At 38.1% G+C, this 27292-nt stretch overlaps 2 protein-coding genes across 3 annotated transcripts in view; one reads left to right on the top strand and one right to left on the bottom strand.

Moving 5' to 3' along the window:
• The window catches only part of SIDT1 (SID1 transmembrane family, member 1), a 76012-nt gene that overhangs the window by 2322 nt on the left and 46398 nt on the right, over positions 1 to 27292 (top strand). For both annotated transcript variants that reach the window (XM_004675212.2, XM_004675213.2), the window contains exons 2-3: positions 22728 to 22849; positions 23813 to 23983. In XM_004675212.2, the coding sequence (XP_004675269.1) occupies positions 22728 to 22849; positions 23813 to 23983 (293 nt within the window). The remainder of the gene's footprint in view (positions 1 to 22727; positions 22850 to 23812; positions 23984 to 27292) is intronic.
• The window catches only part of SPICE1 (spindle and centriole associated protein 1), a 111790-nt gene that overhangs the window by 51539 nt on the left and 32959 nt on the right, over positions 1 to 27292 (bottom strand). The window lies entirely within an intron of this gene.

The raw sequence follows: 27292 nt of genomic DNA, 5'->3' as shown, positions 1-27292 counted from the left end.
GCAGTGTACTTCGTCGATCTGCCTGTTCTGTTCCCCACTCTGTCTCTGGTGAAGCCTCTCACCGCCCCTGAGCCTCTGGCCTGTCCCCCAGTTCTGTATGCACAAATAAATAAATCTTTAAAAAAAAAATTTTACTAGTCTGAAAAATATAGTAAGGAACCCTGGAACTGATAAATGACTCAAATATTTTAATAACAGTATGTAATAAGATAAATCAGTTATCCTCAAATCTTAAATCTTTCTGAAACTCCCCCCCCCCTTTTTTTTTAAAGATTTATTTATTCATACAGAGCTGGGGTACAGGCCAGAGTTGCAGGGGGTGAGAGTATTCACCAGAGACAGAGTGGGGAGCAAAACAGGTAGAATGACAGAGTACACTGCTGAGGGGAGCGGCGGGTGGGTCAGATGAGGTTTGCCACGCCATTTGGATCACTCGCACTAAGGCAGCTGCTACTCACTTGCAGTGCTGCGTCTTAACCCACTGTGCCACCGGGGAGGGTCTTTAATACTGCAAACAAAACAGATTTCTCCACCCACCTCATATAGGAAAATATCCTCTTTCCTCCCCAGTCAGTATTCCCATTGTTCTCCCCTGTCTGTCCAAACCATTACTCTGTTTCTATAGATGACCTCATCTGTTTTTGGAAGCTCTTCCCTCATAGGGGATATCTGTAGCCCTTCCTTCCAATACCCTAAACACAATGCTACTGGATATAAACTTCATTGAAAGTTTGGAATACCATAAGAAAATTTCAGAGCAGCACAAGATAGGTGATAGATTAAATCAGAAACCTAGTCAAAAATGTCATCTGTCCCCCCAAGGGGTAATTTCAAGATAGTGGAACTCTCTTTTGGGATCTGATTTGTCACCATCTTCTTGGCCACCCCAATGCTAGCCTCCCACTCTAAAAATTTGTTACTCTACTCTTATAAAGTTTTTGCCTCCATTGCTGGCCCCACACTTACTAAACATCTCTGCTCAGTAAAGATCTATGGACTCATATCTATGACTGAGCAGAAGCTAGGACATGACCATTCTTCTTTTAACCTGAGCAGTCTTGATGAGGGCTCGACCCCTTGCAGGGGTCACTTTTCATCCATCTTTTTCAGGGTGACAAAGAATTTGGCTTAAGGGGGAAAACTGATTTTTTGAGTTTGAATGTTTTTCCTTTCCCATTCAAGCCATTGCTAGGCTTGCTGTTATTGTTTCTTTCATTTGGAGGAGAAAGCCAATTCTTAGTTTAGGTTTCAGTGAAGAGAGGAAGCAGCAGTGGGAGCCCTGTGCTCCTAATCTTTCCTGTCAGCCACTGCATCTCTCATACCAAATGCTGACCTACAGAACTATTTAGCCAAGCGTGTGCCATGCTAGTTAGCTAAGCTCAGCACCAGAACAAGTCTCATACGCCTTCTGGCAGAGAGAAAGGTAAATATGAAGCTTCCATAAGACAAAAAACAAAAACAAAAACAAAAAAATACTGCTGAAAGAAAGGAGAGACTGGTTTAAGGAAGAACAATGAAAATAGCATCCGAAGGTGCAGGTTAGGCAATACCTTTTCAGAGTCTTTTTAAGGGGAGTGGATTTCTCACTGTAGTAACCAGATAAACTATTCCAGAGTTGGGGTCAAACTAGAAGGAAATCCACGTGCTTGAGAAAGTTGTCAGGGTCATGTTTTACTGCAACAGAGGCACAAACTGAGGTTTATTGGGAAGTGAAATTGCTCTTGTAATGACAGGTGGTGGCAACAATTAGATGCTATATTTGACTTAGATAGTGGTATGCCCTTTAATAAAAATTGAACTGTACCAAAAGGTGTCACCTCTGAGGTTTTTAATAACAATTCGTTGTTCACCATAGAATTTTTTATTTTGAAATGTTTCTCTTATTTGATCTTAAACTTAGGCATTTGTCTTTTGGTGACATATTCCTCTTTGCCCAAGGACAATCTTGGGCTTTTCTCATATCAAACAGTAGTTGTATAACTAAAACCAGTTACACCAGATCTTGGGTTTAGATTCAAGAAGTCTGTTCAGTTGTCATGAACAATGACCTACATATCTAGGAACTCCAGAGGGCACTTCTAGCCATGAACATTGCTAGCTACAGAAAAGAATAACAAACTGGGATGTGATAGCCTCTTCTCCTGGTCTGCAAGTTTTCTTCCTGTGCTTTTCAGGCACTGAAGCCCAGAAGCTGCCCTTCCTGTCTTCGCATCTCCTCTTATCAAAGGGGCAGGTGCTTGTTTCTGAGGAGAAATCATTTCATTATGTGGGTGACCAGCTATGTCTCAGTGTAGCTGTTATAACAGAGTACCCTGATGAGCAGACTTAAAACAAATATTTTTCACAGTTCAAAGACCAGCAGATTTTGTGTCCAGTGACAGGTTTTCTGACATGCAGACAACAGCCTTTGGTGTTTTCAGTTGGCCCAGAAGCAGAGAAGTAAGCTCCCTCCTATCAGTTCTTATAAGGGCCCTAATCCCATAACAGAGTTCCACCCTTGTGATCTAATTGTCTTCCAAAGATACCACCTCCAAATACTATCACTTTGGGGATTAGGTTTCAACATAAAAATTGGAGGGAAAGGGGTAGTGGCAGGTGGAAGGAAAACAAGACATATTCAGTCAGTAACAGTCACCTTTCTCTGTGACTCTAAAAACAGAGCATAAGTGTGTTCAGTGATTGACATCACCCCAGTTATGGATCTGATTTTATGGAAGACTCACCTTCTGTTTGCCTGGACTTGATACTAAATTATATAGTGGGTTCTGTGCACACTGTTCAATGATAGCTACTATCCAAATATGACTATGGATGACCTGAAATGTGGCTAGTCCAAAATAAGATGCATTGTAAGTGCAAACTACACACCAGTTTCGAAGTATATAAATGTAAAATATGTGACATTCATAATTTTGTTTATATGTTTAAATGGTAATGTTTCATATATGTTAGGGTAAATAAAATTTTAGTAAGATTAACTTCACCTGTTTCTGTTTACTTTTTTAATGTTGCTACTACAAAGTTAAAAAACATATGCGTGGCTCACATTATACTTTTATTAGACAGCATTGCTCCAAGCATTACAACACTTTAGAGAAGTCATAAATCCCACAGATAACTTCGCAGGAGGAAATGAGGCTTGGAAATGTCATAACAGATAAGCACAACTTTGAGAAGCAGAAAAAAGGGAAAAAGTATTTCAGGTATGAAAAATTATCTGATGTCTTTCTTAGCAAGACTAAGGTGGCATCTTTTTCTACCTGGAGGCATGAAATGGCTGGGTTCACGTTTTGTGAGTGGCCACCACTGATCATGATTGCCACATTTTATGAGTTTATTAGAAGCATAAGGATAATAATACTTTAATTATATCATTATTTTTTCCCTTTATGATCTTACATAATGAGAAACCTCATCAGCTATTTAGTTACTTTAAGCTACTGCTTGTAAACAAACAGGACATGAAGTTTTCACTGTTTACCTCTATTTACCAATCTTCAAAATAATGTATATATCTTCTATCAACCTTTAACAATTTAACACTAAGTTCTCTAGTGATAATATTTTATGAAGACTAATTGAAAGCTCATGCATTTAAACATATTTGATATGCTTATTTAAATCGAAGTTATCCATTTGGCCAGTGAAAGCCAATTTGAGTTGATACTTGAATTCTTTTGCTAAAACCTGTTATCCAAGGAAAAATACAGAATTTGGGTGTGGGAGGGCAAAGCTAAGGACTGCAGCCTAGGAGTCTCAGATCCAAGAGTCTTAGGTAGAGCACCAAAATGCAAGCAACCTCAAAAGAGGCTTTTGGGGCAAAAACCAGAGAGGCTTTCTAACCACTAAGAGTGTCAAGGACTAGAACCAACCGGCATGTGGGCACTAATCATAAGTGTCCATGGTGATAGATAGAATCCACCTGCAAGATCTTCTATAAAGACTGCTGACGGGTTCTCTTTTCACACTTGAATGCATAGTTTCTCAGAAGCATTGACCTTATTTGGGGAAGTCTGTGATTACAGTTTCCTTGGTGGCAGTTGTTGGTTTTGTTGGGGTTCCCTCCCTACGACCTTGGTGGGTTTGATTTGTGACCTCTCCATGACCCTCCTTGGCCTAAAAGATTCCATCTTAGTGTGAGAAGCTCAGTGCTGGCTTTTCTTCCATTAAACTCAAGTCACCTCTGACATCTTCTTTGCTGTCTGGAGTGAAAATTTATTCAGGTTCATTGGGCAGAGACCCTGTCCCTAGTCTGGAATCATCCATCTCTCTAGGAAGGTCCAGTTACTTTGAATAAAAAAATAGTTTTTAAAGTCCATAGTTTGAAAACAATAGGTCTTTATTGCTAATAGATTTGTGATTTTTTTTCAAGTCTTTTCAGTGGACAAGACTAAGGAATGCATTATATCATCAGTTCATACTTGAACTGACAACTTAAATCCAGAAACACAGACTTTTTACTTTGCTTCATTAATGTTACATCTTTATCTTCTTTCTCTGTGCTTCAACTCCTAGTTCTTAGCTATAGCAACTTAGCTATTCATTTGCTTTAATCCACACAACATACACATAATAGCAATGCTAACATTACCAGCAACAAAAGATTACTAGAAGCTGTTTAAGATATATTTTTACAGTTCTTTTTACCAAAGGAATTTTTAAAGGCCTTTTATGCATTTTTTTTATGGATTTTGAGTCAAATTGATAATGTTTAAAGTAATGTCGCATAGTTGCTTTTAGTAAGTTATGTTATCAACTTATTAGGTTCATTTGTTTCCTTTTATTTTTCAGTTTTAGGGATATTTCTTAATTTTGCTTGAAAATTAGCAAACAAAAACCTGTAAAACATAGTTGTATTCAAAGAAATCTAGCTTCTGTCCTTGTCCCCTGTATCACAGTCCCTCTCTTCCTTTATAGGTAACTATTTAAAAGTTTAGCCTATAATAAAATGACTTTTTTGTTCTAGTGGTTTCCTTTTACTGTTTACATAATGCCCTTATTTTTGTTTATTTTTACCTCTTGTCTCTACTAGTTCTTTATAAGCTGAGCAATAATGAAAGCAGGTGATATCTCCTAATTCTTTCTCAATCCCAAAATCTTAATTCTAGGTAATATCTATAAAGAAATTAGTGAATTTATCCTACTTTTCATATATTCTTTCTATTCTCCCACTTCTTAAAAATTGTACTATGGGCCCTCCCTCATGGCTCAGCAGGTTAAAGCACAGCACTAAGAAGCTAAAGCCACTTCCGCATGAGTTCGATCCCTGCCCCGGGAAGTGCCCTGCATGGCACAGCAGACCTCTCCTGACCTGCCTGCTGCTCCCATCAGCAGTGTACTTCGTCAGTCTGCTTGTTCTGCTCTCCACTCTGTCTCTGGTGAATCCTCTCACTGCCCCTGCACCTCTGGCCTGTACCACAGCTCTGTATGTATAAACAAATAAATAAAGCTTAAAAAAAATTGTACTGTACCTGAATTGTCACAGTATACAACTATGATGAGATACATATACCCCTTAAAATTACCATTTAGTCTTAGTATTACAGTTGCATCTACATTTAAAGTTCACAACCGGTCTTTATGTTAATGCTCTTCAATTAGTTTGATTATCTAAATCTTACTTTTCTAGGTGGTAACTTAGAAAGGACTGATAGAAACAACATTCCTAGAATTTTTCTCATAAGTTTTTCCACAGTCTTTGTATTAATAGGTTTGTTTGGCTGAATACAAAATCTTTAACTCACAATTTTCCCTTGAATTCTTAACATATTGCTCCTTTTTTCCTCTCAAGTGAGAACGAACTGATTTTCTTTTCCTTAAAAGTAACCTCATTTTCCAAACTGAGTTCCTAAATGACTTCCTAGCCTTTGAAATCCAATACTTTCACCAAACTATGTTTAATAGATGAAAATTTTCCAGGTATGTGGTATAGTTTTTCAACAAATAGCCTCAATTTTTAAAATTCAGTTCGGGAAAAATATTAAGAGGTCTAAATAGTAACCTATCCTTATGCTTGGTTATATTCCCTAGAAATCCACTTTATTGGGGAATTGGCCCCTCTTTATAATTTCCTCTAACAATTATTCTAGAATTATTTTTGTTTTTCATTAACTCCTGCTGGGTTAAAATTTTCTCCCTACTACCCACCCCCTTCTATTTTCCTAAAGACATTATTGAGGTGTTTGTTATATGTTTGTGCTCCTTCAAATTAAAAATTTTCATGAGATAATTTCTAAATTTATTTTTAATATTTTCCCTGAGTTCTGCCTCTTCTTTTTTTAACCTTCATTTTCTTCCAACATTGCTGAATTTTTAAAAATCTTACTTTTCCTTAGTCATAAAATTTTTCATAACATTAAATTTTGAAGCTTAGGTTACAATTTTCACTAGCTTTCTATGTAAGGTATTTTGATATATGTTCACAATCTGAAATGTCTATTCTTTCTCCAAAGATTATTTTGTATAGGAAATTCAACTACAATCCTTGTCCATTGCCCATCTTTACAATGAGTTCTTACTTTTAAAAGAGAAAGTAGGTTTGAATAGTTTTTCTAGCTTTCTCCTATCTTTGTGATCAAAACACAGTTTTCTTTCTGAGATCTTCCTCCTTGAGTGCTCGCCCCCATTTTATGGAACCCTGTCTTTCTTTACCTCTGCTCCATGCTGCAATTTGTATTCCACTCCCACAGCTTCTCCTTAAGCAGGGTTTTTCCTAGAAAAGTTTTGTTCTAGAATCCCTGAGTTCCACACAATTCCAGAGAGCTCTGCATTTCCTACAGCATCTTTACACTTATGCACAAATTGGAATCCACTGATTTTTAGCTTCTATTCACAAATTACTTTGTAGTAAGCACTTTTGAAGAAGTTTGGAGTTCTCTGATCCTCCGAGTATTCAGAGCCCTTCAACTTACCTTGTTTGCATTCAGACAGTTGCTAACACTACCGGGGTGCTGAAATTGATGACAATTTGTTCCCACTCATTCACATTTGGGGGTTTGTGGAGGGAACCTATTTGGGAGGTTCTCAATGGAATTTTGGTTCTACTACCTAGTTGCTGTTTTCCTGGAGAATATTCAGAGTGGTGCCAAGTCTGTAATGCTACTCACACCATCTTTCCAGAGTCTTCCCCTGGTCTGTTTTGGTGTAGGTAGTGGGACACATAAACTAATCATTTGTAAAATAACTTTGAATTTACAGACAAGTCAGAACAGAATAAAAACTCCAGTATGCCCTTACTATTAATATTTTGTCAAACTTTATTAGTCTCTCCCTGTATAATGATTATTTTTCCTGAAACACTTGAGAGTAAGTTACAGACTGGATGTTCCTTTGACTCTAAATACTTCAGTGTATAATTCCTGTGAACAAGGACATTTTCTTATATAACCATGGAACAATGATCAAAATTAGTAGATTTAGACTGATAATAATGCTATTAATCTACAATTTTTTCAAATTTCACCAGTTTCCCAAGAATGTCTTTTATAGAAAAAGGTTGTCATCCCCTTTCTAATCCAGATTCCAATCAACAATACATGTTACATTTGCATGTCATGAGTCTTTCCTCTCTTTAATCTGGAATATTTTCTCTTTCCGTTTTGATCTTTAAGAACTTCAATATATTTGAAAAGTACAGCCAGTTTTGTGATAGATTGTGCTTCAGTTGGATTTGTCCAATGCTTCCTCCTGATTACACTCAGGGTCTATGTTGGGCAGAACACCACAACAATGATGTTATGTTCTTAGCACATCACATCAGAGGCAGGATATTAAGTTTTCCTATTACTAGTGCGGGTAATGTGGTTTCCTTGTGAAGATGTTCTCTCCCAAGTTTCTCCACTGTAAAGTTACTACTTGCTTATTGTAATTAAAAAGTAACTTCTGAAACAACAAGTTGAGGCTGGGTAAATATCCTGTTTCAACAATCATTTAGCCATTAGTTTTATTATCCATTAATTATTATTGTCTGAATCAGGTATTAATATAATGACTTCCAAGTATTGATTTTCTAATTCATTATTCCATTTACATTTGTCAGTTGATACTATTCTGTCTTCTATTGTATTTACTCATATCACCCTGGAACAGAGATTCTTATTTGATCCAATTTTCTCATTCCATTTATTTACATTAGAATTTTGGTATATGAAAGCTACCATTCCAAATAATTTCCCCCCATCAAATTAGTCATGCTGGTATATTAAAGAATCTCTCTTTCTCTCTAACACAGAAAATAAGTATATTTTCCCCACCTAAGCTTTTATGACTTATAGTAAGAAATATCTATTTGGTCTTTACCTTCATGTCTGGCACAAAGGCTCCAATAATCCTTATAATTTCTAGATGATGAGACAATGAAATGTCTTCATTATGTTAATGAGGTGATACTTAGTGTGGAGGGTCAGAGCTTTCAGTCCCTCCCCTCCAGCTCAAAGGAGGGAGAGGGACCTAAGATTGAATCCTTCCGCAGATCTCAATGATTTAATCAGTAGTGGTCCCTTTGAAATGAATCCTCCACAAAAATCCGTAAGGACAGAGTTTGCAGAGTTTCTAGTTTAGTGAACATGTGGAGGTTTAGAGAGAGTGACATGGAAGCTCTCCATCCCTCCCCACCTCCCTTGCCTTATTCATCTCTTCCACCTAGCTATTCCTGAGTTATAATCTTCATAATAAAGGGGTAATCTCATAATTAATCTGTTTGTGTTCCATGAGTTGCTGTATTATCTCCTGTTAGATAGAATCAGAATTGAATTGAATTGTGGGACACCCAGGTAGAATAGTGCCTAGAATAGTAAGGAAAAAAACATACACTGTAATTGGGTGTGCAGAATCACACCTCCCCACCACTATTAAAATAATGATATATCAACTTGTTTTTAAGAATCACAGGGAATATGATGTCATTAGTTATATCTAGGTGATTTATTAGGACCAATCATCCAGATCATACATTGGGGCCCAAGACCTTAAATAGGTATGGTGATCCTCAGCTTTGTATTTGTAGTTAAAATGATAAGTTTAACTACTTTTTTTTTTCCAACTCATGAGGAACTAGAAGACAGGATCATGAAACAAATGATATCAATGATAGCTGAGGCTAGATTTCCCAAGTGTCTGATTTCAGGCCATAATTCAATATTCAAGTCTTAGGATATTTTCTCAGTGTAGTTTTCTGAACTATTTTTAAACTGTATTGTATAGAAGTGGTGAGATTATAGAGAAATTTTATTTTTCCCATATGAATGGGAAAAGAGCAGTATTGAGGAATATTTCTGGTGGGCACCAGGAGATGTGTCTGTAGCCCTTTAACTACCTGTGGACTTTAGCAGATCCTATTTGCTCCCACTTATAAGAAGAAATGATTGCAATTTTGATTCTTATGCAAGCACTAAGATTTCGTATTCTGATATTTTTCTACCATGTATTATATTGTACTTTTATTTTTTTTAAAGATTTATCTATGCTGACAGAACTGGGGAAAAAGCCTGAGGTGTGTCTCACCAGAGACAGAGCAGGGGAACAGAACAGGCAGATTTACTAAAATAACTGCTGAGGGGAGCAGTGAGTGGGTCAAGAGAGGTCTGCCAGGGTCAAGAGAGGTCTGCCACACCATGTGGGTCAGCAACCTGGCTGGGGATTGAACCTGTGCTGCAGGAGCTTCTGGGAGCTTCACAGTGCTGTGATTTAGCCTGTTACAACACCAGGAAGGGTCCGGATTGTACTTTTTTTTAACTACAAAGAAGTCTGATAAACTGTCAAAAATAGCATTTCTAATCTGTCTCATGAAAGCAACTAAATGAAAACTCTCAATTATGTTTCAAAAAGAGATACCATTTTTGATTCTTTTGAGAAGTTTCTCATAGAACTCCTTGCTGTCTAGAGGTTTTGTTTTGTTCTTTGTTATTTCCCTCCACTTCTGCCACATATATGTCACTTATTTTCCAATTCATTTTTGTTTCTGCTGGTATTCCTGCTGAACACCAGATCAAAGCTGGTCCAGTGTCTGGTTGAGATTTTTCATAGTTTTGTTTGCTTTTTGCTTTACTACTGTGATGGTCCCTTCTGAAGGGTATTTTAAGTATCTGGTACAATATGTAGGAACGTTCAGTCTTTCTCTGCTTCCTGCTTTGGTTTCAGTGTTACTTGAAGTATCGTCCAAGTGTTTCTCAATGATGGATTGAATCTAAAAGACCAGAGACTTTAAAGATATTTGTAATAGCATGGAACTTCTTTGTTACTAGGAGAGGTCAACCTTTCTCCCTTTTTTGAATAGTAGCAACCACTGTTGATCTTATTACACATTGCCAGGCAGAAACCCAGAGTATGCTACCTAGCAACAGTTCTCAGATTATTTTACTCTGGACTTAACCAAAATTCCATGTCAACACACCAAGATGATATAGTAAAGACTTAAAGCTACAACCAATGAGTTCTTTGCACTGAGGTCTCACCATTTTTCCTATTTGCTTACTAAGGAAAATATCAGAAATTGCCAAACAATAGTATTTTCTGTTTTACTAAAAAAATCATTTAAAAACATTGTTTTTGTCTTTTTTTATATATATATTTTGAGAACAGAGACATTGAGACATTTTCAGTATATCAGTTGGCTATACTAAACAAAATGAAAGCCAACAAAATCTACAGATCTGCATGTTGCTGAAAAAGTATTTTTGATTGTTTTCTATTAAGTCCTCAGATAAGATCCTTTGGTTTTCACATTTAGGTTTCTAAGAATGTGTGTAAAAATTATTTGCACAGGAGAAGCAATTGATTTGCATGTGAAAAGATAGTGGTAGAATGAGAAAAGCACAGCCTAGTGCAAAGGTAAATCATATATTAAGCACATTAATAATAAAATTACTTTGCTGTTGTTATGATTTACTGCACATTCTCCCAAATAAGTTATACACTAAATAAAACTGTAAAGTTGGCAGATTGACTTCAGTGTTTCAAGGACACACAGCCACCCACCCACCATGATCTTACACTGACTCCCTATGGCTCACAGAAGACCAACCTTCCTCATTCTGCTTTATTTCCTCCATGCTGGGTTCCTTCTGTGTCAGACACAAGGCAGCTTAGAGCCCTACCTGTCACTCCTGGGAAGTCTTTAGTCTAAGAACTGGTATTTCTGGATCTTCACTAAACAGACATGTAGATAAGACATGGTAAATAGTAACAACCAACTATTTGGTTTAACTGCCCTTTTGTGGACAGAGTGACTCACAGCTATTTTAATTAACTCAACTGGGAACATATGCTATGGTCCCAAAAAATTACTTTGTAAATGCCCACAGTTTTATTTTTTCATCTCCAATATTGGCTGAGAGGAACATGTATATGTCTTTCTCTTCTACCACCTTCACTGGAGTGGAAAAATTATAGCTTCCTATGAGAGAGACAATATTTATCTGAGTAATAAAAGGGGAGTGAGGTGGGAGATGAGAGAAGCAAGTCGCATGAAGTCCAGATGCAGAAATGGTTTGGAGATGTCCATGGACAATGAGGCTCCAAGGAATACAGAGTGTGAACGATATAGACAGAAGGGAAGAGGATGCATGGGCCTGACAAAGTTTTAGAATGCGAGCTACAGAAATCAACCAGCTAACAATAGCAGAAAACAGTGTTATTAGAAGGATATTGGGTGACTGACAAAGTTGAATTTCTAGGCTTACATCATGATTTGGGGGGCAACAGAGACTAAGTTACAGTAAATTATAGCAAGTCATGCAGCAGGAATGGGTTGGTGGGATGATCATGGTGCACCACCACCTCCATGGCCATTAGATATGGCCACCTCAGACACTGTTGTCCTTGAATCCTTTTGATATCACTTTTATCAGTGAATTCTAAGCTCTCCCTTCATCTTTTATCAATTAATCATCACTGAAAGTTCCAACCATCTGAGTCAGAGTTGTATATCTTACCTCTTGGCTTCCATAGGCAGCCTTGTCTCCCACAAAACTCACACAGTGAGCTGCACTTAGAAGCTTAAGCCACTTCCGCGTGAGTTCGATTCCTGTCTGCCCTGGGGGAGCTCCACATGGCGTGGCAGACCTCTCCTGACACGCCCGCTGCTCCCCTCAGCAGTGTACTTCGTCCATCTGCCTGTTGTGCTCCCCACTCTGTCTCTGGTGAATCCTCTCACCCTCCACATTTCTGGCCTATACCCCAGTTCTGTATGAATAAATAAATTAATTTAAAAAAAAAGAAGGCATTTAATGCAATGCACTTGGGTGCCTGGTAGCCCTGGAATCAGCCTCACTAGAAGTTCTTCTGAGTGTTCTTAATCAAGAGCATTTGTTGGAAGAAAGTATGGCCCTAGACACAGACTGATGAGGGACCAAAATGTGCAGGAAGAAAAACCAGGTACTGCAGCCTTCTGTCCATGTCCATTTTTTACAGAGCAAATTCTGAGGTCAAAGAAGAATTTAAGTAGTATGTTTCTTTCTACCACAATCTTTATTCCATGATTAGAAATGGTTTTGTTTCCAAACGTGGCCTTCTCTGAGGTCTTTCCTGCCTGTCTCAAGAAGTTTTCTTTGATGATGCTGAATAGAAAGGTTTTTATTGGTGATCAGTTTTGTCTTATTTAGAAAGCAATATTCTTTAGATACTACTTATAGCCTGCCAAATATTTATTTAAAATAGTAAATGGCACCAATCTGGCAATAAATAATGCTGCAGAAATAAATAGCTAATAAGCATCATCTCGTAACTCTGACAATCATAACAATAATTTTCTAGTGCTTTCCACCTTCAGAGCATTAATTAAGTAGGCCCCAGAATAGCTCTAGAAGAAACTTGCCTGCAGTGCAATCATTCAGCATATAAATAAAATCCGGGGAGTGGATCCTTGCATTCTGGCACAAACCATCAAACAATTATTTTTTTCCTTTCAACCCACTCACAGGAGGAATATAAATGAAAGAGAAAAAGCAGGAAAGATAAAAAGGAGAAAAGGAATCAAGACAGGGATGAGCAGTAAGGTACCAGAGAGGATGGTAAGTCAACACCAGCCGCTGGCTCTCTCCCAGGAACAAAGTCTAGAGATGCCTGGAGATTTGAATGAGCTCAGTGGGACTGATGACCAATATGAAATCTGTGAGAAACTAGAGAGACAGAACATGATTAGCACTTGAAGTAAAAAGTAAAAGGCAGGCTACAATTTAAGAGGCTACGGGTAAGGAAGAGGCTGGAGGAGAATTTTCTCAGTGTGCTTTTGTGTCTCCCTCAGCTTGGTTGGGAAGACTCACCTGCCCTGCTTTATCCTCATTGGGAGGGAGAAAACCAGCAGCACTAGCCCAACATGGTAATGTTGGGTAATGTCCATAGATGTCAACTGGACGGAGAAGGTTAATGACTGTGCAGTTGGCCTGCTGAGCCTGAGTGTTCTATTTTTTTCCCCCACAACCCCTTTACATGGCAAAGGCCAGAAGATCCTGCAGGATCAGTTTGGCATGGAAGTACCTGCACATGGACTGTTGAAGGGGTTGAGGTCAATCCAGTGACTCTTCACCTATGGAGTTTCCTCCCTTCTGTGCTCAACTGTCCTCACATTTAGCTCCTCTCCCTTCTGTGGTTCTCTCTACTATCCTAGGTTGTCCAAAGCACAGGGAAGGAGAGTTTATGAGAGAAAATAACAGATTTGTAGAAGGAAGTTTTATGAGAGGCTTCAGACTAACCTTTATCAGATGTAGCAGAATTAAGTCTTTATGAAAGAAGGGGTGAGGGGACTCCAAAAACAGTAATAGCCCTTCTTTGAATAAAGGTAAATGTGACATTAGAAACATGATTATCCTTTGAACGATGAAGTCAGTTTTCCCTTTAATGGTATAGTGCAACTCTTTTAGCCATAAAAAAAATACTTTATTTTTAAGAAATTTTTGTTCTCTTATGGAAGGTCTGTTTACGATTCAGTAAATAAACCAAAAGCCTCACTGGGCATTTAACTAAAGCAAAATATCCAGTTAACTCTTTCTCTCCTCTATCACAAATGACAATATTCCTTTTTACATTTCTTGCTGTACATTATAAAATATATGAATTCCCTTGTTAAGCTCTGTAGTTAAGGACTACAGAATCTGTCCTTACACGCCAGGTAGATAGCACACTTATGAAGCATGTTTAATTTAGATAATGATGGAAAATCATAAAACAAGACTAACTCAGAAAATAGTTGTAGTTCATAGATTGAACAAATTTCCAATCACTTCATTAAATTAATAATGAACTTAACTCTTTAAAAAGGAGTAATATTTTAAAATAAGTGAATGTCCTTGAAGAAATATGATAGGAAGACATGGTTAAAATGAAGCAAGTTAGTTAGAAAGTAAGCCAACCCCAAATTCCAGACTAAGCAGTAATAATATTTACATAAAGACCTCAGAAGTGGACTCGATATTATAATGAACCTACAGAACTGGAAGGTCAGGTTGAGGAACCAACTGGTTGAGGATCTACTGAAGAGATGTAGAACATGAAAAGAAAATTTAAGAAATTGAGAGGACAGGATATTAACATCTACACAATAGGGGTCTCAGAAGAAGAAAGCCAAAAGAGAGAAATATTTCTAGAAATATTACTGAAGAATTAAGGCAGTCACTCCCCTGACAATGAGGCAGGAGTATATGGCCTTGGTGAAGCCAAACAAATCTTCTTTCGCCCAACATTGATTTGGAAATCAGTGATTCAGTGAAGCAGCTGCTCACAGAAACAGAGGCAACACTGGGTCTCCAGGGATAGTCCTGGTAATAGGGTGGTGGGACTTAAAGCCTTCCAAAAGACTTAAAGGCCTAATGTCTCCAACCTAAAGAGACTTTAAGACTCTTCAGAACTATAATGGCTTCCAGCCCAACTGGTTTTCTCCTAAGCCTTCAAACAGGTTTCTTGCCTTCTCTCTCTATTCTTCACCTCTCCTTTCCTCCCTCCTTTCTCATGTCTAGTACACTGTCCCCCCTGTTTGGACTTTTCTCTTGTTCTGTCTAGCATTTTTCTGGTTAATTTCTCTCGTTCTTTAGGACAATATCCCCCCTGAGAGTCTGTATCATGCAATTAATAGTTTAATCTGCATGACTTGTGCAAACCTAGAATCTCAGTGAGGGTAGTGACCATGTCCACCCTACATTCTAATTTATCTCTTGTGCCCAGAACAAAGCCTGCCACAGAGTAGACAGTCAAATATTGAATGAACAAGTTTAAGTTTCATCCTGAAGTAGTCAGAATCTAGACTATGTTTTGTTTTATATACTAGCCTGTCAATTATTATCTTTCAATTTTTTCCCATGGTCTTTTTTATTGAAACTGAATTTTCAATATAAAATTTAGATCATAAACTAAAAAAAAAAGAATATATTTGTGTCTAGATTATTACTGGCATAATGAAATAGGTAAGATGAGATCTGGAAAGTGTGTGTCATAGAAAAGTGGAAAAGTGCTCTGAATTGAAAATACTAAGAATTCAAAAATATAGGCAATAAATTGTTCCCAAGTGGGTAAAACACTCTTTAAAATGGAATGAGCGAGTTGTTCCAGGAGAGCGGGAAGCCAAGGAAAGTCATGAACGACTGGACTTATCCGTGTGTCCATTATTGGAAACTGCCAATTAACTGGTGGGTGGGTGAATGTGAGGGAGCGGAAAGCACTGCCTCACCCAAAGCCTGAAGGCTAACTCTGCCTTCTGCTCCACATCAAGAAATGCCCTCACACAGAGTCTAAGGGGATGGACCACTTGAGTGTTACTGTTCCCATTCCATAATTGAGGAAACTGAGGTCCAGAGAATTTACATGATTTGTCCAAAGTCACTCAGATAGTACATCTTAGTGTTAGCAATAAAATTCAGTTCTACCTATCTTTCTTCATCATGGTATAAACTTCCAGATGGTTTCCCAAGGCTTCATCAGACAGAAGTCTTATCAATAACTATAGGAATTATTTTAATGCTTTTAGTTTTTGTAAAAAGAAAAGGTACAACTTGAAGATGGAAGCAGCTCAATTCCACACAACAGTTATGAAAAGCTAGAATAAAGTGCTTTGTAGAATTTTGTTATCTCTAGTAAGAAGGCACTCGAAACCGCAAGGTCACTTTGTCCAGGTATAGCTACCTTCATACCACTGTCACATAATTAATTCTTCCAGCAGGCCTGCCTTCACGCGCATGGGAAGTTTTGACAGACTGGAGGTAAGTTGGAGATAAGCTGATAGTCAGGGAAAGTCAGAGACAGAAGAGTGACTTTGATACTTAAAAACTCTACAAATCTAATGCTAAAGGTTGGTTTACATCTTCCCAAAATGTGTATTTTGGGTAGGAAGTCTTACCCCAGGACCTGTGAACACGATCTTTTTAGGAAGTTGGGTTTTTGCAGATGTAATCAAGTTAAGATGACAACCCAAGTTCAATGTGACCAAAATCCTTGTAAGAAGAGTGAAATTTGAGAATAGCATGTGACAACTGAGGCACACAGAGATAACACTACATGACAGCACAGGAAGAAATGGGAGTGAGGTAGCTGTGAGCTAGGACCACCAAGGATTGATGGTCAGAAGCTAGGATGGGGCAAGGAAGGATGGAGACCAGAGTTTCAAAGGGAGAATGGCCTAGCTAATACCTCAACTTCAGACTGCAGTCTTCAGAACTGTGAAAGAAATAAGTCTCTGTTCCTTGAAGTCACCATTGTGTGGTACTTTGTGATACCATCTATAGGAAATGAATATACCTAGTAACACAGAGTCTAGGTTAACACATCACAGTTCAATGTAGTATTAGATTCATGTGGTTCCTTTCTTTTCAAGAGTAGAGCAGCAACGGTGAAATGAGTCATGATAATGAGACCAGAGAGAATGCAAAATTTCACAGCCGCTGAGACAAAAATAGAGGCAGCAAACAGCTAGTGCTTTTCTTCAGCACCACATCTTGAAAAATATAGTTGAGAGATGACAGACAGACAGATAGCTATAGATAGATACTATAATCACTTAATCAATGAAGTTAGCAAAAGTAGGTCAAGCAGTAGAGTAAGGACAGACTATGGGAAATGAGGCAGGAGAGGAATAAGACAGCATTTGGGGTTGTGTGTTTTCTATTACCTCTTTATAACTGTGGAAATGATATTTTTCACTCAGAAGTAGGCAAATACAAAGGTCAGCACATCACAGATTTATAAAAATTACTGTTATGAAATACCTTAGACATACAAACATGTATGAAAATAATTTAATAGTATGTGCCCACAACTCAGTTTAAGAAACAGAAGCCAGTTAGTATTTCTTATTTATTCTCATCCTGGTTCCTTTCCATCTCCTTCACCCCCAACAGTCAACATTAGGAAGAAACAAGTCTTCACAGGTCTCCTGATTTCTGCACATCTTACAGGAAAGACTTGACTGAATATTTTTCTAATCTTATGTTTCAAGGGTATTTGTATATTGCTTCAAAAGATAGAGATAGACTCTCTGGAGCAAAGGTCTGGCTTACTTCCCATTATGAAAAATACATATTCCCTGAGCTCATGGTTCTTCCCCTGTAATGCAACCTACCAGGGTTAGGTGTCTACCCAGGCCCACGCACATCACCTTCATGGCTCCTGGGGACAAGAAAAATGGATGCATAAAATATGCTGATGCTCGTGTTGCTTGCTGTGACAAAAACAGCAAAGTCCTTTGTCTCCAAGCCAGAAATGTTCTGCCTTCTACTATTAGCAGTGAAAATGGGAAGTGGAGATGATCTGTCAAAGTTTTTGAAAACCTTGATATCTGTCATTCTGCGCATACATATTTTACTAAAGATAAAGTATTATTTTGCTTGTTTACAAATTTTATGTAAATGTAATCATACAGTATGTGTTCTTGCGAAATCTGCTCTTTCTCTCCACTTATCTTTTTGAGTTTACCATTCTGATCCATATTCTTTTTAAGCACTAGATAGCATTTCATTAAAGGAACACAATTTATTTACTTATACTCTTGTTATTCAGCTTATTGTTGTTGTGATTTAGGTCATTTCCAAATTTATTATTGCAACCAATGTTTTCAGTGAACATCTTGTTCATGATTCCTGTGTCTATGTAAGAGAGTTTCTCTTGTGTATTACCTGAGGGGTAGAAATGTTGGAAAGTGGGCCTTTCTGGTGGTGTAAGGGGGTAAGTTTTAGCACTATCAAGCTATTGCCAGCTACTGCAGCACAAGTTCAATCCCTGGCCAGGAAGCTGACCCACATGACAGAACGGACCTCTGTGAGACCTCTCCTGTCTCACTGGCTGCTCTTCTCAGCAGTGTTATTGCAGTCAATCTACCTGTTCTGCTCCCCACTCTGTCTCTGGTGAATCTTCTCACCCCCCCAACTCTCACACCTCTGGCTTTACCCCAGCTCTTGTATGCATAAATAAATAAATGTTTAAAAAAAAAAAGAAATGCTGGAATACAATCTGAACTCATCTTCAGTTTTAGTAGATACTGCCAAATTGCTATCTGAAATGGTTGTTCCAAGTAACATTTCACTAAGCAATATCAAGAATTCCTATTTCCATGCATCCTTGAAAATGTGTTATTGCTGTACTTTTGAGACTTATTACTTTTCAAATGAGTGTAAAGTGTTATGTGTCTTCCCATGTTTCATAATTTTTTTGGTCATTCTCCTTTTTAGTTACTGTTTATATCCTTTACCCATTTTTTCTATTAGCTTGCCATATTTCTCTCATGAGTTTAAAAGGTCCCTTTTATAGCCAAGGTACTGATATTTTGCCTGTTATATATGTAAAATAATATCTCTTGATATGTCTTGTCTCTTTCCTTCATTTGAGGCATTTTATATTGCTTCTTCATCTCACATTGGAATAATAGGAAATCCCTATTCTGTAGTGCTGTGCAGTGGAGTCAGAGATTAAAAATTGTGATAACAGTATATTGCGACCAAGTATGGCATGAAAACGGGAATATAAGAAGCTTGGTTTCACTCATGATTCTTCCCTAGCTAAGTATCCTTGGGGAAGTCGCATCACCTCTGAGTTTTGGACTTCTCATCTCTAAGTGGAAACTTTAGAATAGCTGATATCCCTAAGCATCCCCCTAGATGTAAGGTTCTCTAACACTGTAAATCAAGGCCACGTGTATGCCCACGCAGGCACTGACAGAACATATACAGACGAGCCCACTTAATTCTAACATATGAAGTGACTGATCAACATTTGTGTTATTTTCGCTGACTCCCCACACGGGTAGCAAGCTTTTCCTATTGTGCCCATAGCATCTAAGCATTTTTGTTACTGTACTATCATCACATTATACTATTGGTACAAGTTTTTCACTTGTCCCTTTGACATAGCTGAGCATCTCACATGCAAGCATGTCATCAATATATCTCCAGCATCTCCCATAAGACCAAAGAATTTGAACACCTCCAAAGTCTATAACTAGTGAACGTAATAGAGTTACTAAAGCACTTTAGGGAAGGAACCATTAACAAATATTACTGTAGCTTTTTACAAATGGTGTCCATTTTGCAAGATCATATAGGAGAACACTGGTAAGCTTATTAATGGAAAGCAATTTCTGATTTTTTTAAGTATTTTTTTTTAAGATTTATTTATTCATACAGAACTGGGGTACAGGCCAAAGATGTGGAGGGTCAGAGAATTCACCAGGGACAGAGTTGGGAGCAGAACAGGCAGATCAACAAAGTACACTGCTGAGGGGAGCAGCGGGCGGGTCAGGAGAGGTCTGCCACGCCATGTAGATCTCCTCTGGGGCAGGTGGGGATCGAACTCATGCAGAAGTGGCTTAAGCTTCTTAGTGCAGTGCTTTAACCTGCTGCACCACCAGGGAGGGCCTTTTTTAAGTATTTTTTTAAAGATTTATTTATTTATGCATACAGAGCTGGGGTACAGGCCAGAGGTGCAGGGGCGGTGAGAGGATTCACCAGAGACAGACTGGGGAGCAGAACAGGCAGATCAACTGAAATACCCTGCTGAGGGAAGCAGCAGCACCACAGGGAGGTCCCAATTTCTGATTCTTAATCTGATCTGTCAACTAAGAGAGCCTACAGCTTCATCATTCTAGCAAAAACAAACTAGATTTTGAGTTAGTCATTTTCATCCTTTTCATGTAACCTAACTACAGTACTTACAATTTTGAATTTTCCCCTACTTGACATGTTGTAAAAGATTAAAAAGGGAGTCTCTAAACTTTAAGACCTTTCATAACTGTTATTTATGTAAATCAGAGATGGGAGTATTTAAATAATTCTCTTAGCTGTAATGCTGTTTCCTACTTGTAGTAAACACAGAGGAAGAAAATAAGATCTATGTAATAAAAGTGCCCTTGTCATAACAACTGGAAGAAGCAACAGGAGGGAAAACCTTGCTTCTTAAGAATGGACCGTCACAAGGTTTCAGGGCCCCTTATGCATGATCAGTGTTCTAGCCTTCATTTGCTTTCACCCTTGCACAGCCTACTTCCCTGCTGCAAGTATAATCCAATTTTCTTAGCTACACATTCACCTCTGGATAAGCAAAGCATAATTTGAATTAGAATCTTTATCCTTTTTGAGGGGTAATGCATTACCTGTTCATCTAAAAAAAAAACTGCCAATGTCTTCTATCTCCTACTCTATCATGTTTTTACAATTTATCATGTTTACATCCTTGTGTTTATTTTTGTTGTAGTTCATAAGATCATTATTAAACAATAAAAAAGTAGATTACAAGAGCCAGATCAGGAATAAAACCAGGGTGTGGAGATACACAGTAAGTGGGATAACCTTGGCAGTGATACATCTATTCTGATCTTCTCCAGCAGACCTAGTTTCTGCCAGCCCCAGGGTCAGGCCTACCAGACAGTTTCCAGACATGCCAGTGCTTTTGGTGATCTCATGGCTGTTAACTTTTTAATAATGGGAAGTTGATGCACTGCTGACAAATGGGGTAGTTTCTTCGGAACAGTGTTTCCTAAAATACAGATATCAACCCATATGCATCAGAATCTTCCAGCATGTTTGTTAAAAATTCGTTTGTTAAAGTTTGATTCCTGATCTGCTTCTGAATCAGAAATGCTAGGGGTGGGCTTAAAAGATCTCAATACTAAAAAGCATACTAAATTTGAGAGTAACTATAAAAGAAAAAAATGGAGGGCAATTTTTTTTCTGCTACAAAGTTCCTAGAAGGAAGATAGAGGAAGAGTGTACTTCTGAGTCTTATATCAGAGGTCACTATGATGAAGGACTAAACTATGAGAGTGTCACTGGCGGTGGATGGGAGGACCTGGATATGAACATCATGAAGACGGAAACAGCAGAACTTGATGACCTAATGATTGAGAAAGCTAATGAAGGAGGAATCAAGGATGACTCTAGGCTTGGAGCTTAGATGACTGGCTACACATGAGGCCATTTAGCAAGCAAGGAAGGGGATTCAGAAGATATCCAAGTTAGCAGTAAAAGAAGTGATAGATTTCATTTCAGAGAGGTTGAGTTTCATATACCTGCAGAATTGCCAGAAATTAGGAAAGAGGTCTGCTTTAAGAACAGGGTTTTGGCAATCATCTGCTACAGCATAATTTCCATGGAAACATCATGTAGGCAGGAGAAAATGCTCCCTTCATGAGCAAGTGTTTCTTACCAGACATTAAAAAGCAAAGTAGCTTAATCAAGGAGAATGATTCGAAGAGAGCCAAATAGTAATCTATCTGTCTCCTCTCTACTTCATTTGAACATGTGACAGGTCTTCAAGGTTTAGCTGTAGAATTTTCTTGTTTCATTCCCCTGATGAAGAAGTTTTCTTTCTCCTAATAAAGAAGTTTTCAAGGCAACAATGAGGCTTTAAGATATCAGGGATAAAAATAAATCTCATGTGAAAGTTCAAATTTTACTTATTCTTTTTACTTTCCCTTTCTTCTATTTTGCTCTTTCCATGTTGCCAATGGTATTATAAAAACTGAAGGAAAACATGAAAATCACCTGGATTCTGGGCCACTGTTTAATTTTACAATAGTCTCTACAATAGCTTGACAATAGCGTTAAGTCCTGGGGTTGACGTGTATTCAGAAGGGAGCCATGGAGTTGCTGATATAAAAAAGCATTTTGTTTCAGGGATTGATTTATGCTTTGGAGCAGGACAAAAAGAAGAATACTCAGCCCCTGTGGTATCTGTTGCTTGGGAAGCATCAGGCCATCTGCTAGGTTTTAATAAAATGTGGCAAAACACTTGGGTTTGAAGCACATGATGATTTTTCCAAACAAAATTAAAATTTGTCAGCAACTGAGGTACTTACAGGCCACTAAAAAAAATTTGTATCTTTGGCATTAATATTCAAAATAAGAAAAGACATCATTATCTTTCTTTTTATGTTCTGGGATTATTCTCAAAATCCTGTGTTGACTGCCCAACTCAGACTCCTCAGCCTGCCATCTGAGGCCTCCATATTCTCTTTATTTTTATGTAAGACTACTTAAAGCAGAATTTTGGTGGGCTGGACCCAAACACCAGTTTTTAAAAATTTCCTTGATGATTTCATTGTGTGATTAAAATTGAGACCCATTATGGTTACAATATGAATGGGGAATAGAGAGATGGGCACTGTATTACCTCAGGTCAGAAGCAAATGTGAGAAGCGGAAGTCTGTCAGAGCTTCAGAGAACATCTACGACATAGGCATGCAGACGTGTGTGTGTGCACACACACGTGTGGTGTGCCTGTGTGAACTACATTCTCTCTCTTGTTGCCCTGGCTTACAGGTGAATGCCGTGCGAGTGTATGTGAACAGTTCCTCAGAGAACCTCGACTACCCAGTCCTGGTTGTTGTTCGCCAGCAGAAAGCGGTGCTCTCCTGGCAGGTTCCTCTGCTCTTCCAGGGACTGTAAGTGGGTCTTCTGCTGGACAACATCACTTTATTTGATTCCTTTCAATGTTCTAATCCTTTATTGGTACTTTCACTAGTGAAAGGAGAAAACAGACCTTTGGGATGTTGGCATATTATGATGCTAAGAACAAAAAATTTGTCATGGTGCAAATCCAACCTGTACTTCTCTGTTCAGTTTCCATCCTCTTTGAAGTTAAAATTTGCTGTGTCTGTAAGAACTTTTATCATTTTAATTCTAGCCTAGAACATTCTGTGCTTTTGGTTGGTTAATGGATCGTTCCCTGAGGACAGGGCTAGGCCTCGCAGCCATTTTAAATGAGTAAAGCCATCCCCATTCTTCAGATGCTCACTGTGCACATTCTTTCTTCCACTGTATTTATGGAGCATTTCTAGGTAGTATATGCTGGGAATACAGCAGTGGAAGGAGAAAAATACCAACAAAGCCTCTGCCCTCCTAGAGTTTATATTTTCACAGTGAAAAGCTGTATAAAACTCAGTAGTACCAATAAGAAAAAAGCCCAGAGGAATAGACTTGGGTATATAGCATAGAATTAAATCATTTCTAGAGAATGAGGAATTGGAGGATCGATACTGATGGATAGCTGGACTTGGAGATTTTCTTTATGTCCCATTTAGCAAAATCTGGAGGAGTATAAAAATGGAATCAAATGATAGTTTAACTGCTTCCCCTTCAAAGTTTGATATGGTGTCCTCATTGAATTAAGTGTTTGGCTATTATGATGAAAACATGACCTAAGTGGTTCAGCATAGAACTGTCCTGACATCCCTGGTGTTGCATCATACAACAATATACCAAAAACTAGAGTCAATACTTCCAGTCTGAACTTTAAAACATAAGAACTTAGAAACATGTTTGGGGAAAAGTGAAATGAATCAGGTCTCTTTTTCTACTTGCTCACTCTCATTCTTGCTGATTTTCCCCTCCTTTGGCTGCTATAGGTATCAAAGGAGCTACAACTACCAGGAAGTGAGCCGCACCTTATGTCCTTCAGAAGCAACCAATGACACAGGACCTCTGCAGCAGCTGATATTTGTAGATGTAGCATCCATGGCACCCCTGGGTGCCCACTATAAACTGCTGGTAACCAAGCTCAAGCACTTCCAGCTACAGTAAGCTGAACTCACTTTCTCTGTTCGCTTGTCTACAATTCCTGTGCTTGTGCATGCTAAAGTCCCACCCCCTTTCCCTTCCAGATCAATATTCAAAAGGAAATGCTCCCCTTCACACATTGGCATAGGTACATATTGGTTAGGAGCTTCTAAATTCTGGTGCTCACAGCTGGACAGTGGGGCTTCTCTGTGCAGGAGGGTATCTGTTCTGAGAGCACAAAGCTTCTCAGGGGTTCAAACTATTTCCTCCCTTCTTGATATCTATGTAAGTTTTAAAAGAAAGTAACACTAAATTGGTTGTATTAAAATTAGGAGTTTTACCTGTCAAACAGTATCATTAAGAAAAAAAAAAGTAGCTCACAGACTAGGAGAATGTATTTCCAGTATATTTTACTGACAAACCATATGCTGCATATATATATATAAACTCCTACAAATCAAGAAAAAGCTGGTGCTATCCCCATTTGCTTCCTATCCTCTATGCCGCTGGTTTCTTATGGGGAAGAATCTTGAAGTCTTTGAGTCTGGGCATTGAGTCTGGCTCCAAGATAGATGATATGTCATGTGTCCCCATATTCACACTCAGCTTCCCTGGAACAAATAGGTTTTCTGAGGCAACCTCAGGGAACACAAACTATATTTGAAGGAAGGATCCTGTGAAGTGGACTTCTCAATGGAACTCTGGGACAGAGATATGAATCTTAGAAGGGAAATCAATGTTTGTATTCACCCAAAGACAGCATATGTGGGTTGGTGGATGGGTATCTGTTATTCTAATTCAAAATCAATGACAGCTCTGTTCCAGTTATCTCCCTAACTCCTAGATTGGGTTGTTTTGTTCTGGTGCTTAGTTGTTCTATTCACTTACAGAATATTATACAACACAAATGAATGAACTATTAATATAGCCAATAACATTTATAAATCTCACAAGCACAATATTGAACAAAAGAAGACAAGCAATACATATTGTTTTACTATATAGAAAGCTGAGGAACAAGTAAAACTATTCTGGAATGTTAGAAATCAGAACAGTGATATCTTCTGGGAGGAAAGAGGAAGTACATAGCTATGTTTACCTGGTGATTCATTCATTCAGGTATAGACTTATGACTTGTGCACGTCTCTATGTTTGATAGACTTTAACAAGTAGGTTGTTTGTAATCAGAATATTTAAACACAATATATATTATTTTTGCAGCTTATTTTTCTTATCAGGATAATCTGTTCTTGCAAAGTTCTTAAATTTATGAGTGCAGTTAAGACATCTGTAGATAGTGTTGCTAATAGGAATTAAACAATTATCGTGGTGTTCTCTTACACACCTTGACAGTGTGCTCCCATACAGACATATGATGGATGTGTGACTAAAGAGTCAGAAGGATGAAAAAGTAGTGACAGCATTTTTCCAAATTCCTCCATTAATCTTTGTATTTTAAAAGATGAGTGTTAATTTCAAGAACCAAAAAATTTTTTAAAAGGCAGAAAAACATTCTCTCGTGGATAAGATCCCATCAATTAAATCAGAATCTCTAAGAGGGAAGTTTAAGCATTTAATATACAAATTTAAATGTACCCCTTAAAAAGGTGATTTTTAACGCACATCCTGGCTTTATGCACTTTCTAAACAATTTCTTAATATAGTCCTTTTGTTTGTTTTAATAATTAATTCCATTTGTGATATTAAACAATATGGGAAATCATGATTACACACTGGAAGGCCGTGGTAGCACGTTAGAGAGCAGTGTGGACAGCAGAGAAGCTTTGCATTAGCGACTGGCCTGTGCCTTTGACTTGTACCTGGTGGTAATACACAGAATTCTGTGAGGCTTCATATGAAGCTAATTAGATTCTCTGGAAAATTGGATTATGTGAAACTGAAGTCATAAGGTCACAACTCTGTCCAAGTGTTACTGAATGTTGTGCAGGCTGGCGAAAGCACAGGCAGCATGTTCCCTCAAACTGTTTTCTGTTCCCACTGCTCACGACTTGACCTAACCTCAAAAGTCAGGCATTCAAGTATTTCAAAATGCACAGCTACTAGAATGAGAATAAGTCTGGGAAGATATAGTAACTGATATGTGTGTGTGTGTGTGTGTGTCTTCCTCCTTAGTTCTAGGTTGTATTTCAGGCTTCTGACCCAAAAATACAACGAATGATGGTAATAGGGAAGAACTGAGGGCTGTGGTAAGATTTGGGCTTTAGATTTGAAATACAAAGCATTTACTCAAAATCCCCAACATTATAGTTTTGTTTGTATGATGCTGAATGGTGTTTCAGTGCATCCAGGTCCTCCTCACACTACTAGAATCAGTAAGCTGATGATCAATCAGTGTGGATGAGATAAAAGGGGAGGAATCCAAGATAATTCCAACAATGATGTCAGTAGCCTAGTGAGGTATACTGAGAGAGACATAGTGTTCAGGATCAGGGAACTGGTAGTACATTCCATTTTGATCACATGAAGTTTGAAGTGCAAAAGTTCAGCAGGCATCAGAATTCTGTGACTATAGCTAAGGAGATAATTCTGCAATGAACAAAGAGTCTTAAAAGTCATTGTCAATTTGTGTGGTTTTTGTGGCAATTGATTTTTATGCAATTGAATATGTATATATGTATACTGTGTGTTTATACCTATGTATATGTACATTAGTATAAACATATGCTAAGAAAAAACAAGATCAAGGGGAGACCTGTGGGTAATATTCTCAATATAAAAAATGATATGAGGAACAGAAACTATCAAAAGAGACTGATGAGTGGGAGAAATGGTGAGAAAATAAGTGTCATAGAGTTGGAGGGAGGAAAGAGTTTCCAGATAGAGGCAATGACTACAGTGTCAGGTGTCACAGAGGGGTCAAGAAAAGTAAGAGTTAAGTCACTGTAGTTAGCGATAAGGAGTCACTGTAGCTAGCTTTACTCTTAGCAAAGGCAATTTCAGAGAGATGGGAGGGAAAGACTCTTGACAGCAATGGAACAAGAAAGAATGAGAGATGAGAGCAGGTACTCTTTAAGGAAACTGCGAAGAAGGGGTGACAAAATACCAGAGGAAGAAGGCATGGTAAGGGAAAGAGGGTGGGATTTTGTTGCGAGGGTTTTGTTTGAGAACAGTTTATATTATTGCCTATTTATGAACTAAGGTGTACAACGGCAATTTATATTTATAGGAGTTGGGTTTGTAAAAGCAAAGTCCCAAAGAAGGGCCAAAAGGATAGGATGTAACGAGCCCAGACAGAGTTTCTAGTTAGGCCAGGGTATGAGACAGGTGGTGACAGGTAACTAAAGGGTAGCTGGAAAAGTGAGGGTTAG

This window comes from Condylura cristata, unplaced genomic scaffold, assembly GCF_000260355.1.
Source record: "Condylura cristata isolate star-nosed mole 26May11 unplaced genomic scaffold, ConCri1.0 scaffold00003, whole genome shotgun sequence".
In the NCBI taxonomy this organism is placed as follows: Eukaryota; Metazoa; Chordata; class Mammalia; order Eulipotyphla; family Talpidae; genus Condylura; species Condylura cristata.
The sequence above is the reverse complement of the archived record's forward strand: the minus strand, read 5'-3'. Positions and strand labels throughout refer to the sequence as shown.